The sequence below is a fragment of the Vulpes lagopus genome, chromosome 1 (genome assembly GCF_018345385.1).
Source record: "Vulpes lagopus strain Blue_001 chromosome 1, ASM1834538v1, whole genome shotgun sequence".
In the NCBI taxonomy this organism is placed as follows: domain Eukaryota; kingdom Metazoa; phylum Chordata; class Mammalia; order Carnivora; family Canidae; genus Vulpes; species Vulpes lagopus.
The window spans coordinates 181,813,794-181,834,209 of record NC_054824.1 but is presented as its reverse complement, the minus strand read 5'-3'; the positions used below and the strand labels follow the sequence as shown (position 1 = coordinate 181,834,209).

At 37.5% G+C, this 20,416-nt stretch overlaps 1 protein-coding gene across 2 annotated transcripts in view; it reads left to right on the top strand.

Annotated features, from left to right (window-relative positions):
• ATP6V1G3 (ATPase H+ transporting V1 subunit G3) overlaps window positions 1-18,453 on the top strand; it is a 32,918-nt gene extending 14,465 nt beyond the window's left edge. The window contains exons 5-7 of one of the 2 annotated variants that reach the window (XM_041772843.1): window positions 11,605-11,705; window positions 16,898-16,966; window positions 18,240-18,453. In XM_041772843.1, the coding sequence (XP_041628777.1) occupies window positions 11,605-11,705; window positions 16,898-16,966; window positions 18,240-18,413 (344 nt within the window). In that variant the 3' untranslated portion in view covers window positions 18,414-18,453. The remainder of the gene's footprint in view (window positions 1-11,604; window positions 11,706-16,897; window positions 16,967-18,239) is intronic. The other variant, XM_041772925.1, reaches the window with a different exon arrangement.
• Window positions 18,454-20,416: the final 1,963 nt, after the last annotated feature.

Sequence of the window (20,416 nt, the reverse complement as noted above, 5' to 3'; positions counted from 1 at the left end):
TATTTTTTATTGGTGTTCAATTTGCCAACATACAGAATAACACCCAGTGCTCATCCCGTCAAGTGCCCCCCTCAGTGCCCACCACCCAGTCACCCCCACCCCCCACCCTCCTCCCCTTCCACCACCCCTAGTTCGTTTCCCAGAGTTGGGAGTCTTTATGTTCTGTCTCCCTTTCTGATATTTCCTACCCATTTCTTCTCCCTTCCCTCCTATTCCCTTTCACTATTATTTATATTCCCCAAATGAATGAGGACATATCTGCAATTTAATTCAACGTTCAGCAAGAAAGCGGCCATGTCTTAAAAACATTGTTTATGTGACTCTTTGGGTGCATATAGTGACAGGAATAGAGTAGGTGGGGACAAAAGCTTGTTCAAATGGATCGGATGAGGTGTGGGAACAGTACATCAGAATGCACGAGAAGAAGCCAGGAGTGAGGCAGTGCTTAGTCCATGGGGGTTTTTTGACCAGGAGTAAAATCATTTTTCTTTCTTAAGTTGATTTCCCAAGTGGTCAGCAATGTAGGCACCAACAGCAAAAGGAAGACTCCATGTAGAAGGTGCTAGAAGAGAAAAAGGAAGGAGAAAAAAGTTAAGCCAAACTTTACCTACTTCTCCATTTCTTTTTCTATAACAAACCATGCAAATGACTGAAACGGTATGATTGCAGAGTAATTTTATAGAAAAGAAAGCAGTCCGGGACCTGCTGGTTGAAGTAGTGTAGAAAACTTCCTTATCTTTTATTCAAATTTCTTTAACCACATTTAAACCTTCCAGAACAGAAGAGCAACTTATTTGAAGGTGTTTTAATCATATTACCTTTGCTTCCTTGTTATGGAAGAAGCACAATGACAATATCGGGCTCATTGATCAATACTGTCCTATGATCCATGTGATGTTGACCAACTGTGGGTCTTTTCTCAAAGCCGTTGGAGAAGAGAGGCTCTGTGGATCATGCAAGTTGTTTGGAGGAGAAAACCACTCAAAACCATCTAGACACAGATTTCACAGTAAAGAGAAAAGCCAAACTTGTTTTCCTTCTCACAAGCGAATACACCATCCTTGGACAACCTCTCCTCAGAAGTCAGTATTGGAAAATTCCTATTGTCTTATTTTAATACAAAACGTTCATTTTATTTGCCAATGACTTCAAGTCATTGTGGACTTTTCCCCTGGTCTTCAGTCATAAATAGTCAAGCAAACATTCAATCAGCAAGCGTGAATACTTAGGCCTTAAAAACATTCCAGAAAATCTTTTTCCAAACGTTATTCCCACAACCAACCTCTACTCTCAGTTTTACAGAGCACGTCAGTCTACCTTCTTGGCCTCCCGCAGCACGGGCTTTGAGGACAGTTTTCACCAGATAGAAGCTGTTTTCTTACATAACTATCAGCAGGTAGCAGTTTGGGGCTACAACTTCAACTATTGCACCAATCATACTTACTTCTTAGGCATTCTATAGCGAAACAAAATACTACCTTTGTGCCTGGTATTCTGTAACTTCTCTCATTTCGCGAGCTTTGTCCTTTATTAATTTATTTAATTTAGTAAGTATTTACTGAGTGCCTGCTTCTTTCCAAGCCACTTCGGTATAGACACCAAAGAGTAGACCTAGACTCTTCCTTAAACAATCCCAGTGCGAGAAATACATAAAGGAGCAGAAAGGGGAGAACGGAATCATGATGTGAGAGGTACATAGAGCCATCATTTTTATAGACCCATATATTTCACCTTTTTTTTTTTTCACAAGGTGATTCATTTGAAACTCTGACATACGAAGGCAGAATAATTTCAGATGAGAGCCAATAAATCACAGTACTGAACGCCATCGTGGGAAGTCTGTGTTCACTTTCTCTTTCTTAGATCCATTTACTTGAAAGCACATCAGAAATCTGCACATAAGAGTCCCTGCTAGAGAGGTCTCCTGAATATATATCTAAAAGAAAGGAAGAAAGAGGGAGAAGGAGAGAAGGAATGACACGGGGTGGAGGGGAGGACAGCAATTCACATGGTAATCATTTTAGAAAAATGCAAGATTCATAAGGTGGCATATTTATATATTATGCTGCAAAAATATTAATATATTCCATTAAAGAAGACGGCCTCAGATCTCAGCCAGGTTGTTACATAATACAATATAGGGTATAAATGCTTTGCCTTAAGGGATACAGATAAGGGTTTACAGACCCAATGTATCAGGAATTCTCCTGAAGGCTGCTACGTCTGCAGAAATGAATCATACAAGTCCCTACCCTCACGACACTCAGTCACTCACCTGCTACGAGGGAACATTGTGGCCGGGGTGGGGCGTGGGGAGGTTGTGAACAGACTCAAAAAGTTGGGATGTGAGGCAACAGAATAGCAGAGCATTGGCTTTTTCTTACGTTTCTGTGTGTAAGTCATTTAGCTTCTCTGAGTTTCATACTCTCTTTTTTAAATAAAAATGTAAGATATATATGATATACATAAATATCAGATATATATATGACCATGATGTTTTAAAGATCAAAAAACTATACCTAAGATAGAATGCAATCAAAATAATAATAGTAAATATTATTATTTAAAAATTTTATTTATACATGAGAGACACAGAGAGAGAGAGAGAGAGAGAGAGAGAGAGAGAGGGCAGAGACACAGGCAGAGGGAGAAGCAGGCTCCCTGCAGGGAGCCAAATGTGGAACTCGATCCCAGGACTTCAGGATCACGCCCTGGGCTGAAGGCGACGCTAAACCATTGAGCCACCTGGGCTGCCCTATTTTTATTTTAAAGATTATTTATTTGTTTATTCATGATAGACACAGAGAGAGAGGCAGAGACACAGGCAGAGGGAGAAGCAGGCTCCCTGCAGAGAGCCAGATGCAGGACTCGATCCCAGGACCTGGAATCACGCCTTGAGCTGAAGGCAGACACTCAACTGTTGAGCCACCCAGACGTCCCAAAATAATTATTTTTATTTTTAACTCCTTAATATGTATACTTCTATATTACTATAAGCAATACAAATAAAGGAATGGAATAAAAGAACAAGACAAACAAGTTTCATTTCTTTTTACAAGAGACTCAAGTTCTGGGTCAGCTTTTCCTGTAAGGAGGAAGACGTGGGCTTCTTCTAGTAGACACCTAGAAAAGCTGGGATGTCTGCCTCTGTTCACAGCTTACAGATTAAATTACGTTTATTAATTAAGGCAAAAATATTTTATGGGCAAAATAGCTTTGCTCTTTGGTTAGATTTAGGTGGAATCACAGCAGCTTGACCCTATTTTAAATTATTTTAGTTGAAGTTAACACTTTTTGCCTTAAAAATTGTTCATTATTCAAAACATAAAAGTGAGTGTGTTGGTCCAAGACAAGTCACATTTTTACAGCAAAACATCAGCCCTGCCCTGGAGCTCCAGGTGTGGGGAACTAAACAACTCCCGTCCAAATTAGAATAGAAATTCAAGATACCATCATCAAGAGGAGGAACAGAGACTTGTGTTTCTCTCAAATATATGGTATTTTTACTTGTAGTCATGACCTTTTACGAGATCAGTATTTATTCCACTTAACCCATTGCAAACTTGGAACACTCAACAGTTCTTTCGAATTAGGGCTCAAATGCGCCCGACTCCACAACACATAAAGAACCCATTTCTCCAGCTATTTGCAAAGGTGAACCATAGCCTTCCCCATAAACAGACGCTCCATCTGTCTCCTTTGGCAGCTGCCGAAAATAGTGTTTGTGTTTAGCTCAAAATTACAACTTGCATTACAGGATATAGATCAAATGATGGAGTAAACAGTGTAAACATTCAAATCCGAAAATGAGAAAAACCGAACAAGCTGGTATATTTAAATTTTTCTAAAAACAACAATCTCCATAAAAGTGAAGAACACACCCAGAATTTCCTGCTGAGCTAGAAAATGGTCAGTGCTATCTTCCTGGAGCTGCTACGCGGGGTCGCGAATCCAGCTTTTGCCTCCTACGTGGTGGGTGAATTGGCCAGATTACCTTCCAACCTCACCGTGACTCAGTTTCCTCAGCCTCAAAATGGAGATAATAGTATCTACCCGAAGGAGTTGTCATGATTCCTTGAGTTAATACCTCTAAAGGACTTAAAACGCCACTTGGCACATAGCAGGTGCTCGATACATGTGAGCTATGAATACTCTTCCATTACTTACTATTCTGAATTCAGAATTATGAATTCTGAGTTTCATACTCTCTTTTTTAAATAAAAATGTAAGATATATATTCAACAATTCTGTTGAAAAGTACAGCAAAATAAGAGTCCCACTGATCTCTTAAGCTCAGCCTTCTAGGAGGACCTCATTGAATTATTTTGCACAAATGCAAAATAAATGCTTAAGACGCTATTTTGACTACTTCGATAATAGGTCAGCTAATACAGTGGGGGGGATTCGTTTGTGTGGGTCTATAAGATGCGAGCCACCAATATTTTTTAAATCAGCGAGTTGCCTATTTGTTTCCAAATATGCAGATATTCCAAATTGCTTAAACAAGCACCTTGATTCGATTTCATAAATTCTCCTCTATGCAAGGGAATGCTTTGGTTCATGAAGACATGACTTTTAATAAACTAATAAAATAAAAGTTGCCATATTAGAATTTCATGGCCCTGTCTTGTGTGTTTTGTAGGCTTGTAAATTTTTTCTCTTTCTTTGCAGTCCGCAGACTAATGGGGTATTTGTAAGTATACTGGACTTTCAATTCTTCAAGTGGGTCGTATTAAAATAATAGCCACAGAACATTTTCATCTCATAATAGCATTTGATTATATCCAATCCTGGCAGGACCTACACAAAACCACCTAGGATTGTTTTTGAATAAGGAAAATACAAATACAAAGAATAGCACGGGAAACACCTAGAGAGCAAAGATAGGAAACGAGAGATTAGGGTCAGCAGAGAAGCTCTGTAACAATCACCAAAAGAGAGGTCGCTTTTCTGGTGACATTACTTTTTCCAAGGTTTGTAGTGGAACAAATCAATCATTGAACCACATTGGTTTTATCATAATATCAACAGTTCCCCAAAGCCAAGAAAAGCTATTATTACTCTTCTGCGTGGTGTAACAGAACAAAAATGAGCGTTAGTCCCAAATAGAAATCTCCAGACACTCCCACAAAGTCTTTTCTTTGTTTTTAAAACCAAGTCAAGGCCTCCTCTGTCCTGGTTATGCCTATTTTTGTCAGGTGGCTCCTTCACTTGGGTCCCCACTCCGCCTCGCACCCTCGGGTATCTGGCTTTGTCTCCAGTGCTCAGGGGACACTGTGGTCGGCCTCAGTCAGCCTCCGTATTAGGTCCAGAGGGCTTCTGTAACAATTATCACAGACAAGATGCCTTAAAACAACGGAAGGGGATTATCTCACAGTTGTGGAGGCCCGAAGTCCCAACCAAGGGGCCTACGGGATTGGTCCCTGGCTGGAGGCACTCAGGGGGAAACCGTCTCACGCCCCTCTCCTGGCTTCCCATGATGGCCAGCAAGCCTTGGCAATCCTTGGTTTGCAGCTGATCATTGGAATCTTTGTCTCTGTCACTACAGACCTTCTTCCTTACGTGTCTTCTCTATGCCTCTATGTCTCTATGTCCAAATCTCCCTCTTGATAAGGACACGAGGCAGCAGATGTAGGCCCCACCTTAATTCAGGGTGACCTCCTCTTAACTGGATTACTCCCCCAAACACCTGATTTCCAGGTAAGGTCACATTCACAGGGACCAGGGGTCAGGACTTAAACAGATCCTTTTGAAGGATGCAGTTCGACTCACAACATTTTCTAATTGTCAGATCCACGTCACAGTCTCGAAGCTTTACCTTCTCTGTCCCCCTGTGTAAGTGAAAACTTCTCACCGAAGTTGCCTGCACTCCCTGTGTTTATGTTTGTTTATTCCATTTTTCATTGAATTTCTTTTATTTGAGTGTCATGACCACACAATGTTACATTAGTTTCAGGTGAGAATATAGTGATTCAACTTCTCTATACGTTATGTGCTCACACGTGGAGCTACCGTCTGTCCCCGCACAGGACTGTCACAGTATTATTGACTAGATTCTTTAACTGTGCCTTTCATTCTCGGGACATATGCACCTGGGAACCTGTATGTCTCCTTCCCCTTCACCCATTTTGTCCATCCACCTACCCCACCCACCCCTCTGGCCACCATCATTTTGTTCCTTGTAGGTCTAATTCTGCTTTTTGTTTATTTATTCATTTATGTGGGTTTTTTTTTTTAGATTCCATATCTGAGTGAAATCATATGGTTTTTGTCATTCTCTGTTCGACTGATTTCACTTAGCGTAATACCCTCTTTAATCAGACTTTTGCCCCTATGGCTCCACCGAAGCTGCCTTTGCCAAGACCACAAACATTGCTCGCGCTTTTATTAATTGAATATCTCAGTCACAACTGGACCCCTCTTTTATCTTTGAAACTCTTCCTTCATTTGACTTTGGGACACCACTCTCATGGTGTATATTATACTGGACTTTCCTGTCATCTTTCCAATCTCTACAGTTGAGATCCCAACCTGGACCTGTTTTCTTCTATATCTGGAGGTATCTGCGATCACATCTCATCCCACGGCTCAAAACACCAGCTGCATGAATGATGATTCCTAAACGTGCTATTTCCAGCCCTCATGGCTTCCTTAATCTCCAGATTCGTGTAAACATCAGCCCCCTCACCGTTGCCACAAGAAGTTCAATAGGCATCTCAGTTAAACTGCATTCTTGACTCTACTCCCAAAATAAGATGTTGGAGTCACCATCATCTCTGCCTCTCATGTTTATCCATTGATTCTGCCTTCGAAGTAAATATAAGTTCTCACAAATTCCTCCGCTATTTACTATTTCCAGCAATCATTAACATTTATCTGAACTATTGCAATGGATTTCTAACTGGTGTTCCCTCTCTTTCTCCTTTGCCCTTAACAATCTATTCTCACCATGCCGGTCAAAGAAATCCTTTTCAATCACATAAAGTATCATGCCACAGCTTTGCTAAGACCCTTTCATGAATTTAGCATTTCAAGGAACAAAAGCTTTATCGTGCCCCGTGAGCTCTGTTGACCTCGTCCCACTGCTACCCCTCTGATATCATCTCCCAACATTCAATCATCTTGTTCGCTTTGTTCCAGCCACTATAGAGTGTTTCCTGTTTCTTGAGCGCGTCAAAGGTTTTTGCATCTGCTGTTGGCCCTGCTTGGAATGTTCTTCCCCTTTAGATACTCGCATGGTTAATTGTCTTATTCCTCAGGTCTCTGCTCATATATCACTTCATCCAAAAGACATGACTTACCTAGATTAGCACCCACGGTCTATCTCTCCTTCTTTCTTCTTAGTACTTGTTATCTATATCATATCATCTACTACTTGTTTCTTATCTCCCTTTAATATGTTCAGAATACAAGCTCCATGAGAAAAGAAAGTTTGCCTGTTTATGGTTTTCACTGATGTATTTATAGATCTAGAAACAGTGTGTGGCACATAGAGGATATTCATAATAGTGGTTGTTGAAATGTCTCTTTTTTCCATTCTCTGTAGCATTTGACACGGTTGGCCACATCCTTGTTGAATGTTCTTTTGGTTTCCCCTACTTCTCTGGCCACTAACTCTCAGGCTCTTCCTGAGGGTCCTCCTCCTTTTTTCATCTCTCGAATGTTGGCATCTCCCCAGATTGAGACCCTAGCTCTTTTTTCCTCTTCCTTCGGTACACTCTCTTTTGGTTTCAGTACAAATCCCACTGATATGACGAGCACATTCACAAACCCAGAGGACTGACATGCAGATCTCTGTCTTGATTTCAGAACTTGCTTCTGGATCCAAACTTGTCTGTCCAGATGCTCTCAATACCTCTATTTAGACGTCCTCAGGGAAGCCTAAAGAGGCTTTTCTAGTGACAGTCTGAGCTCCGTTCCTCCAACTCACGGTGTATTCATTGTCTTTGTCCCTAACAAAGGTCCCTGGAAACTGGGCTTATTTTCCTAATAATGATTAAAAAGAATCAAATAGATGTTCCTTGTCAAGCGTTTTATTTACATTTTTTTCCTAATACGTGTAATGATTCATTGCAACAGATTATTAAATCTGTTTTATAAACGAGAAAACTCAGGCTCAGAGTTATAAGGCTTCTAATGTCTCACTGTAGTTGTGCCTCATGTATAATTTTGATTCTCTTTTAAAATGAGAGATGAAACTCATCTTTCTCGTCACAAAAAGATTCCAGAACCAATTGAATAATCCAGTCAACAGAAAAGGGTTCTCTGTGTCTCAAGGGCTCTTTTGCATTTGGGACATTCAATTCACTTGGCCTCTCCTAACCAAAAAGCCAAGAAGAGTCCATACTTGAGCATCAACACCTTCTTCCTATTTTCACAGAAAGTTTAGTTTTAACCCAAAATTTTTTCATTTTTACCCCACAAATCACCTGGAAATCAAACAACTTTCCTTCTCTTTCCTTCCCACAAAGTTTCCTGCAAAATATCTCAATAAGGGCATGTTGAGCATAAGACATACTTGTATGACAAGACGCATGTGTAAAAATGAATGGTGTTATTAAGGTGCAGGTGTTTGCAAAGAGTGTCCAAAATTGTCTTAGAAAGGGTCTCCCTTCCTTGCTTTAATCTCCAAAGTGGACTATTTGTCCTCATTGCTGTCCTGCCTAAAAAGTCCATTCATCTCTATCCTTCCTTCCTTCTTGAGAAGTCTTCCCTGACCTCCCTTGACAGCCTCCTCTGACCCTCACTCTACATATCTGATTCCAGTTTATATTTTTGATTTACCATAAAAACATAAGCCATAACATGACTATTGAGATGAACGGCAAGCACAGGTTGTCTAGAATTTAAGTAATGCAAATTTCCATAAATTTGTGATTTTTAACTGCCATGGAAAAAGTAGGACCAAAATATGTGTTCCATTGCTTTCATACTTGATTACATGTATTCTTCACAATTTTATGTATTTTATATTTTCCTTTTGGAAAGCCAGAGTATCGTGTACACATTTCCAAATTACACTGTATTTATGCCAACTGGAGGAAAGGACCATATCATATGCATTTCTCTATCCTCTGTTGGTAGCCCCATGCCGAATACAGTAGATGTTCAGTAAACATTGAATGAATGCTGGATGGACAAATCAAAACCGTCCTTTCCTGCACTGCTCTGGAGCACCTGCTTTAGTAGTATTTAAAATCACTATGCATAAGATAACCGCATTTTCTAAACCAAACATTAGAACATTTGGTCTGATAAGCATCGAGGACCTTGTAGGAACTTTGGGACCAAATATTTGATTGTCATATTTAATATCTGGACTGTTCCATATGGTCCCCCCCCCATGTTTGATACAGAAAGTATTGAGACATAAGAATATAAGCCTAAGTGCTTTTGGGGTCACAGCAGCCATATTTTTAATGCTTAAGAGGAAAGAGGTATAATATTAAAATTTAGAAATCTTCATACAGAGACAGAGAAGCAAGCTAGAGGTTAATATGAGCTGATTTGATGCATGCATTTTGCTTCACCTCCAGTGAAACAGCAGGCTTTAGGCTCCAGTTTCTTCCACTGGATTAAATCAGGTGTAGCATATGCAGGCTCTCACACAGTGGCAGCTGCTGAGTCTGTCCAGAAAATGGCTGTGCCAGCAGCGATTTCCCTGTGGCTCTCCTATTTAATTGAATGAGAACCAGCAGGTGACTGGTGCCATGACGGGGGAATCACAGACATACTCTGAGCCTGTCACTGTGGGATGGAGCCGATATACAGCCTTTTGAGTGGAGCATGGACTCTGCTCAGGGATGGGGCACACAGAGGTTTTCCTGTTATTATTGTTATTATTTTTAATGTAGTAGAGTTGTGATTTTGAAACCATTATTTTTACATATTATGTAATTAACATGGAGAGTTGTTAAACTAATTTATAAGGTGATTATGTATCTTACAACCCATTATTACTAGGAAAATGTCAATACATCTTAAGTATATTTTTGTCCTAATGTTAATGACAAGCAGTGGTAAGAGGGAGAGCTGGGGATCAAGGAATAGTTTCCCCTCCTATCATATGATGTATTTGTGTGAATAGAATGTGTTTGGTTGACACAAAATAGTTAGAAATATAGAGCATGAAGGAATCTGTATATATAAAATGCTAATGAGCATTAATTAAGTAGGAAAAAAGTAAGCATTGCTGTTAATGTTCCATTAAGCCTCAAGCACCACAAGAGCACTAATTTTCAGCAGATCTTGGATTTTATGGGGAGTAAATACAAAGCTAAATATCTGTTCTGAATGAGATTTACTTGGTTCTGTTCAAGGACAATAGGTATTAAGAAAGACACATGCCAATTTATAACTCAGTGAATTTATCTTTACTAGATGATAGATAGATAGATAGATAGATAGATAGATAGATAGATAGATACAGCGACTAGAAAAGCAACTCATGCCTAGCAGGAAAAGAAATTTAGAAACCATTTACATTCAAATACTACAAAGATCTATAAAAATAAAGGCATATTAAAACATGTATGTGGAGAACAGAAGTTTATGTTAAGGTTTTCTTTTATGCTACTCAATGAAAACACATTTATTTAGTTCAAAGTCTACACAACATAACAGTTGACCAAAGTTATAAACAATAGCTTGAGACATTATCAGAGAATGTTAAACAAGCAAAAGAATAAAGGCATTTAACAGAAACTGAAGGACAATAGAATCAGATAAATTTTTTTTTAATACGGTTTAGAGTTTCTTTAAAGTTTTAATGATCACAAAGCATTAGTACCTAACCCCCTGAAGGTGGTGGGTGGTGGGGGCATAGCAGCAATTAATATCAGTCTATAAGCCCCCAAATTTACTCTGGTTGTCAGAAAAAACGTCATGTGCTTAATGATCCCCGCAGCATTGTATTTGTCTGAAACTTTCATCTCCATTTCTGTCTGCTGGCTTAAGGCTTACACCTTTGCTATTAATAAAAGAAAAGAGAGCTATTTAACTAAATCTCCCAACCATTAAAAACAATTGGTTTTACAGCCACTTTCAAGTCCCCCTCAGAGAAAGCTACTACAAAAAAATGCCTACTTTGATGTGCTGTGGGGCTTAATCAGACATTCTAGAGTCAACAAAATGCTAAGAAAAAAAATCCCAATAAAACGCTTTAAAAAATTGTAAGTCGGTTTGATAGAGTCTGAGTTGCATGTTTGCAGTGCTTTTGGAGATCTGCCAGTGTTAAATAGGATCCAGTTGGTGTGGACTGAAGGATTCCTGGCAGCAAATCAGGACAGAAAATCTGACCAAATAATGTCTTTTCGAATAAGTGACAGCTAAAATCTGTTATCTGGCTGTGACTGCTGTGAGTAAATGCGCAGATATTTTACTTAAACATGCAAGCGCGAAAGAAAGTTGTCAGTTCCACGTTCTAGAAAACCCAATTGACAAACTAAGCTATTTTTCAATATTGTTTTTTAATGAAGTTGGCCATTTTAGAAAAATTTATCAGTAATGTACATCACCTTTTTTTTTTTTTTTACAAATCAAGTTTGAAATTCAATGTCTATTTTTTAAAAAATACATTCCTTCTATGCCACTGTTAATGTTCAGGAAAAGAGAAGCGACTGAAGCAAGCTAAAGAAGAAGCCATGGCAGAAATCGACCAGTACAGAATGCAGAGAGATAAGGAGTTTAGACTGAAACAATCCAAGGTAAGTAAGAAAGTGAGCACAGCTTTTTTTATGCAGCATAGATTAAAATATCAAGGGGGAAAAAATATACTGGATTGAGCAGGTGCAATTCAACGAAGCCTCAACATCAAACTAAATCTAACACATTACAGAATTACTGATTTTACATTTCCATTTTCAAGGCCTTGGGATTTGCGTAGAAAGTGTCCATCAACAGTTAATATCTAATATACAACACACATTAAAAATCATATTTTCAAATATCCAAATGGAAGGGCCTACTTAAGTATTATTCCCACCACAGATGATTGGCTAACACATTTTATTAAGGAAAACACTTCAGAAAACATATTTTTTTGTTGTTGTTTATAGTGTTTATACTACTACAATCAATAAAAAGTGCTGCGCACTGTTCTAGAATGAGTTTTTCAGGACAGATCTTCTCTGGTGAATTCAAGATTTACACACGACCAAAGTAGTACTGTTGCATGGTGCTGAAAAGTCTTCTGGTATTTTTTTTTATTTTCTTTTCAATTGTCTGGCTTCTTTCAACAAATCATTCATGAAAATATTTTTAGGGACACCTAAATGGCTCAGTGGTTGAGTGTCTGCCTTCAGCTCAGGGCGTGATCCCGGGGTCCTGGGATGGAGCCCCACATCGGGCTCCCTGCATGGAGCCTGCTTCTCCCTCTGCCTATGTCTCTGCCTCTCTCTCTGTGTCTCTCATGAATAAATCCATAAAAATCTTTTTATTAAAAAAGAACATATTTTAAAAGGATTTTCCCCCAGTAGCATTTTAAAAATATCTACAGTTTACAGTTAAAAATAATAATAAATGCATGAAATTTTCAGAACCAACATCCTCCCGTCTGTGTTGCAACATGGACTAAAAAAAAATTATTAAATTCCATGTGTTACAAACTAAAGGTCATTTGATATGGTTTTTTTTTTCCCCCCTCAGTAGAAACATAAATAAAGCCTGACACTGTAAGGTGAACCACGAGCACATTGGAAATCCCCTTATTTACAACTTTTATTTCAGTGGGAGTGGATCCAGGGCTGGTGGAGGTAAATTGAACCCCACGGCAGGAAAAACTTTTCCTGTGGGCTCTTTCTTAACATAAAAAGTCCTTCCTAGAACAAAGTGGACCACTCAGCTAAAATAAATTCTTCTTATCAGTGTTTTTACGAAGGAATCATAAACTCCTAAGTCTATACATGTGCATTCAGCCCTCCATGATCGGCCCTTGTCACTTCTGGAAATGTCATGCACTTACTTTTTACTATGAACCACAGATATTTTTTAAATGCTAATGTAGGGAAAAGGCATTTCTTTATATTCATATGAAAGATTTATTGAAAGAAGTCAGCCAATTGAAAAGGAAATCATAAGGAAATACAAGAACACTTTTCAGCAATGTGCAACAAGATCTACTTTGGTCATTTGTAACATTTTCTACTACTTTTGTCTCTACTTGCTCTACTCCAGCCATCTCTATCTTCCTTCTTCCTCAAACAGACTGAGCACACCACTGCCAACTGCACCTTTGCACATGTTATATTTGCTCCCTGGAATCATCTTCTTTTAGACATAGTCATCTTTTCATCTCTGTTCCTTTGTTAACTCTCCTTTCTGAACACCTTACTTAAAGCTGTGTCTTCCATTAAGAAAGGATTCCCCCATTATAATCCTACCATGTATCACTACTAGATATATTAAATATTTACATTTTTTACTTATTGCCTATCTTTCCTTCTGAACTATAAGCACCGAAATGGCAGGTTCTATGTTTTGTTCTGTTACTTTCCCCAGCTGTGTCTGCTCCATAGCAAGTACACAACAAATATTCATTGAGAGTATAGGGTAACTAACATTTCTTCTGTGCCTTTATCTTTCGTATTGAGTCCTGTCATGACCCATGACATATTGGGACCTGAGGAAACAGTCATCCTTAATACCAACCAGCATTTATTTTTCTATGCCAAATATTTCCGATGTACCCATTTCTATTTTTAAGTAATAACAAAACCGATCGTAATTTTAGAAAGTAGCTGGGGCAAATCTCTTGAAATATCATTTCTCCAGAAGGATCTCATAAGATGTAAATCTGGTTCAGGATATTTGTTCTCTGCTTTGGAAAATAATTAAAACTCTTCATTGCTCCCATAATTGGAGCTCTAAGCCAATTTTCCAGCTAGTTGATCAAAAGCTCACATAGAAAGGTCAACATGTTTAGGCCTCCGCTACTTCAAGCATATTGTAAAACCATTAGTACAAGATACTCTTTCCTTGGCATGACCTCCATATGTCAGACATATTGCTGTTGCTGTTAAATCCCATCATCATTAACCCAGGGCAAGTAGGAGGTCTGGGAGGAGACCCAAGAAGCCAGTTTTCTGCCTGCTGTGGGTGAGACACCTCGATGCTACTTTTTTTAGTTGTGTCTTAGCACTTGTTAATGTATGTGTTCTTTCAATTCCCCTGACATATCAACAGAAGCAGGTATCCCAAAGTGGGTTGTATAACAACAAATATTGTTTCAAGGATTTACTTATCACTTGCTTATCATTGCTACCACATATAATTTCTTCTACTAAAGAAGATATTACACTGCTACAAGGAAATCTGGATAACAGTGGAAACACAAAATCTATCGTTAATGTAAGTAGAAGTTAGATGGACCATGAGTCTAAACAGAAGACATGAAAATGGTTGCCTGGGGCATACTGAAGATTTTTGGATCTTTAATCTTTCTTCCTGAATTTATATCATGAAAACATTTTGTTTCCTCGAAGCAACCATAGACTGAGAATGCAAAACTGTGTTCTGCTTATGATAATTGGACTTGAACCTGAATCTCTGTTTTCTCTTTCTTTAAAAAAAAGGGGGAGGGGTATTTATTTTATTTTAGAGAGAGAAAGAGAATTATGAGAGAAAGAGAGAGAGAGTGGGGAGAGGGGCAGAGGGAGAGAATCTCTAACCAAACTCCCCACTGAATGGGAAGCCCAATGTAAGACCCATGAGATCATGACCTGAGCCAAACCAAGAGTCAGAAGCTTAACCGATTGAGCCACCCAAGTGCCTCTCTCTGTTTTCTCTTGAACAGGAACATTTGAACAATTTGTAAAGTAACATATTGAATGTTGAAAGATTTTACCAACCTCATAAGTCATTTAGCTTTAAATCTATATGCATCAATCTCAACATTGCAGTTTTGACAACAGGGAGGAGTCCCTTTGACAAAATGCACCACCCCGTGTCACACAATTATCAACTGCTAATTTACTTCGTGTCCCAAACATTCAGATAGCAGGCTTCTGCCAACAAGAGCAACAGAACGTAGGTAATAAGTTCTCTATGATGATGCCTAGAGTTTTGATCAGTCTATTCAGTTCAACAAATAAGCATTGAGCATCTATGATGCTTCAGGCAGCATTTGAAACACTTAGAAAACATCAGTGGACAAGGCGATTGATCCTTTGTGCAGGTTATGTTCATTCCTTTACTTTCCTGTATGGCTTAAATCAACGCTATCTACATATATCAAGGTATGGAATTCTTCCTGAAGAACTCTATTTAAAATAGTATATGGAGGGCAGCCCGGGTGGCTCAGCGGCTTAGCACTGCCTTCAGCCCAGGATGTGATCCTGGAGACCCAGGATCAAGTCCCATGTCAGGCTCCATGCAGGGAGCCTCTGCCTGTGTCTCTGCCTCTCTCTGTGTGTCTCTCATGAATAAATAAATAAAATCTTTAAAAAATAAAATAAAATAGTATATGGAAAAAAATAAAATAATAAAATAAAATAGTATACAGTACCAGAGGATGGGTGGGTGGATGGATGAGTGAAATAGTGAAGGGTGTTAAGAGTACAATTATCTTAATGAGAACTGAGTAATATACAGAATTGGAGAATCATTGTAGAGTACACCTGAAATTAATATAACACTGTATGTGAACTATACTGGAGCTAAAATTTAAAAATAAAGTGAAAAAAATAAAACAGTATATGGTTGGTCCTGGTATTGTAATGTCTAGGAAACACTGTAGAAAATCAAATTACTGTGCATCAAATGAACTCAAAAATAATATTATATTTAATTAATCAGGATGAGACATGAACTTTGGGCTACTTTTTAAGGGTATTCCAGTATTTCTGAAAGTGTAAAATGGATTAAAAATTAAAAAGCAAAAGCAACACAAGCAGTGAAAACTCAAAACAATAATCACTGACATTTACTGATTAGTTGCTCAGTGCTAAGTTCCTCGAAATGTACCATCTTGACTATAATCCTTTCAGAAAATCATCATGTTGTCTTAGAAAAGTACATGAAGAATACCGCTAATAGCAGTAGCTACCATTAGCATTAGAGCTACACTGTCAAAAATGGTGGCCATTTCACATATTGCTGAAGAACTTTCAAAATGTAGCTAGTCCATGGGGGTGGGATGACTGGGTGATGGTCATCAAGGAGGGCACATGATGTGATGAGAATTGGGTGTCATATACAACTGCTGAATCACTGACCTCTACCCTCTGAAACTAATAATATATGTGAGTTAATTGAATTTAAGTTAAATTAAATTTTAAAAAAAAGAAATGTAGCTACTCCCCATGAAGATGTTCTGTAAGTGTAAAGTCACACCAGATTACAAAAATTTGGAATGAAAAACAATAATGCAATAATTTTTATGTTTATTGTACATCAAAATAATAATAGTAAGAATATATCAGGTTAAATAAAATATATTATTTAAATTAATTTACCAACTTCCTTTTGCCTTTCTAACGTGGCTGTGTAAAAATTTAAAATTAGTTATATGACCTGTTGGGGCACCTGGGTGGCTCAGGTGACTGAGTCTTTGATTTCGACTTAGGTCATGTTCTCAGGATCATGAGGCAGGCTCCTTGATCAGTAGGGCATGCTCTCTTTCTCTCTCCCTCTCTTTCTCTCAAATAAATAAATAAAATCTTTTAAACACTTACTTCTAGGGCTTGCTTTGTAGGTCATATCATGTTTCTAGTGGACAATGCTGAGATAAAGAACCTAAGGTTGAAATGAACTTTTCCAAGGTCCTACAGGATAGTTGCAGCAATCTAGCCTAATAATGGCTATTTTTAACACTGCTATAAATAACTTTATAATAGTTTGTCTTCTAAATTTTTCAACACTAAAGACATTGGGTTTAAGACTTCTTTTTTTTTTTTTTGAGTTTGGTAGAATCTCATTTAAGATAGTGAATTCAGAAGAAAAAAAAATAGATTTTGGTAAGATTATTTTGGTAAGTAGTTCTCTTCCATTTTTAAACTTCTTCCTAGCGAGGGAAATTCAGTCCATATGTCTCTGCTCCTTGTATTCTCACTTATCAAAATGTTATTTTATAAAAGTTATTTGATGTCTTAGAAGCTCTATTTCCTTAAGTGATTTTCTTTGAACTGGGAAGCCCTTATTGCATGGAGCATAAACAGAAGAGAACTTGAAACTGATGGCCTCAATCGCATTTGATTTCAAGTTTAGGACCCAGAAAGATAATGTGAATTCTAGAATTTAGAATAGTCTAACAACCCTGAAATAGAAGTCAATGTTAGAGGAGTCTCAGGGATTGAACTAAATGCATACCTTCCTTGTGTGTAAACACTCACAGAAGAGAAAAACAAACAAAAACCAGCTGTGTCCCCTTAACAATACCATGTTTAAGAAAGGCTGAGTTTACAGAGGAGATAAATTAGGAGCTGATTATTTGCTTTAGCAAAGGATAGCTTTACCAAAAGCCTTCACTGCATAATCCCTTTAAATTGGTAATTCCCTTTCGAAATTGTATTTTGGACAAATCTCTTGGAGATAATGGGAAATACTGGGAATCCCTGCCGATGAAAGAGCAACCAGAAAGATATATTAAACTGCATCTAAAAATATAATGTCACCAAATGGACAAGTATATCTTAAGTTGAAAGAAAATCAATTTATATTAAAAATTACTAAATTTTACCTATTACCCCAAAAGAGATACCCATGCATGTCGAAGTGTCTTCCTGGACATGCTATAACTGTATTTTCCTGAAAGACAATACTCAGTTTAGATAATATATTTTGAAAATTGGAAAACCAGTTATTTGCTCTTTAAAAACCAGCAAAATGGGTTTAATGGTGTCTTTCAACTTCATTTTCCAGACTTTTAATTCAGAAAAATAAGCAATGGGGAACATACAGGAACCAAATTGCAACTATTTCAAATAATGACAAATGTAATACATGAAAACACTTCCAAGTAGGGTATAATGAATGTGAATGTGCCTTCCATTTGTGCTGTGTGGAGACCAGCCTCAAAGCACAAGTAACTGACCATGGTTACCTTTCGTTTTTGGGAACGTTTATCCATCCCACTTAGGATATTTGTGACTATCTCCATTCTCTAAGAAAGTTCTGGAAAAATAATACACAATGTGTACCCCAAAGAAAAAGCATTAATAAATAAGCCAAAACAAGTTTAGTAAAGCAATTATACTTTAGTACGATGTGTAGTGTGGTGAATTCTGTGTGTTTTATTTTGTTAGATAATGGGCTCTCAAAGTAATGTCTCAGAAGAAATAGAAGAGCAAACACTAGGGAAGATAAAAGAACTGAATGGAAGCTACAACAAATACATGGAAAGTGTGTTGAAACAGCTTTTGAACATTGTTTGTGATGTGAACCCGGAGATCCATGTAAACTACAGAGCCACCAACTAAACATGCGCCCTACTCTTCAATAAAGGGTATATGCATGCCACCTGGCTGCTTGTGGTTCCATGTTTATATTAAGAAATTTGAAATGTAAATCTTAAATTTCCATTTACATCTACAGATTTCAGTGTGACATAATTCACACATGAGCACTGAATTTAAAAGCAAACAAACAAAAAGTTGTTATATCTTTCTTGGTAACAGGCATGACTTGTCATTTAACTTGGAGTAAATCAAGCATGCAGAGTAACATATTTTTCTGACACTTGGCAGAAAAACATGAACCTAGCCACTTTTTAGTGAGTATGAGGTTTAAAAAAAAATGCTTCTTTTTAGCAATTTACAAAATGTTTTCTTTGTGTAGTTGTTAAAAGATCATTTTTAAAAGAAGATTTATATCTCATACAGGTATAAGATGAACAGAGGTCAAAGATTTTATTTAAATCACTAATCAATAGGAAACCAGCAAGATGCTACCACCAGTACAAAGAAGAATAGTAAAAATGTAACAGATAAGTGATAAATATTAGATAGATGATAGATAGATATAGATGATAGAGAAAGATTAATAGGTTGGTTATGTAACCATCCTTTCTGCCTACCTTCAATTAATCATATATTCTTCTCTTTCAACTTATTATTTTTTAAAAGAAAAAAGTAAATGATAATTAAATGAGCTGCTGGCATAAATGTTTAGGCTTGAAAACAAACAAACAGAAAAAAATTAAAAAACTCCCAGATGGTATGTGTTATGAATAGAACATTTGTGTCTCCCCAAAATTTATATGTTGAAACCTAATCCCCAGGGTCACGGTATTTGGAAGTGGGCATTTTGGTAGGTGGTTAAGTCATGAGAGCAGAGCCCTCATGTCTGAAATTAGTGCCTCTATAAGAAGAGGACAGAGAGCTAGTTCACTCACTCTCTATCATGTGAGGATAGGAGAAGTTGGCAGTCTGCAACCTGGAAGAGGGTTCTCACCAGAACCTGACCATTCTCACACCCTGATCTCAGACTTCCAGGCTCTAGAACAAAGAAAAATAATTTTTTTCTGTTATTTATAAGCTATCCAGTCTGTGTGGTACTTGATTATATCAGCTCCCCAAACTGATGCAGCTAGTACGCTGTTAGCCTAGCCATCTAAACAGTAATAGCTAAATTCTCATTAAATACCAGGCATTTTAGATACGATGTCAAATTATCTCGATCCCATTGTGGTGGGTAGTGTTAGCACCCCAGTTTTACAAAATGGGAAATAGAAATTAAGGAACTTGCTTGGATTGCTTGAGTAACAGTGACAGGGGACTTCCCATCAGTCCAATGACTCCAATGTCCCCACCCTTCATTACTTACCATGTTACCTCCCTGAAAAGTTTTACATATTTACATATTTACATCATTAAGAATCCTGAATACTCTGATCTTCCAATAACATATGCAGATAAATTTTATCTCCAGTCTAAATAAAATTTAATTGGTAAATTTTAATTGTTACTAAACTATTCATATATTCAATTCCAAATATAAACTGAAATTATTCTAACTGATCATTGTTTTAGATTACTCTAAATTGGAGTTAGGTTTCCCTCTCTAGACAAAATTAAAACTTTACTGTATAGTTTTGAATCTGAGAAATATTCAATTCCATATTGACATTAGATAAATAGAAGAAAAATTTTATTTCATTGGTTTTTCCCAGCCTTTTGAGCAAGGAAAACTGAACAGGTTAGGTTTTTATTAATTAATTAATTTATTATTATTATTATTATTAATTATTATTTCATGTGATGGATTTCCCTATTTGCCAGAAACAGAACTGATTCCCCAATAAATGACTAAAAGGTATCAACTTTTCTTAAGAACAATGTCCTTTATTTTGGGGGGGGAAATGGAGGTAAGGCATCAAGTAAAGTTTCCTCCTTAAAATGCGGATAAAAACACTGATTTGAAGAGGTATATGCACCCTGATGTTTATAGCAGCATTATCAACAATAGCCAAATTATGGAACAA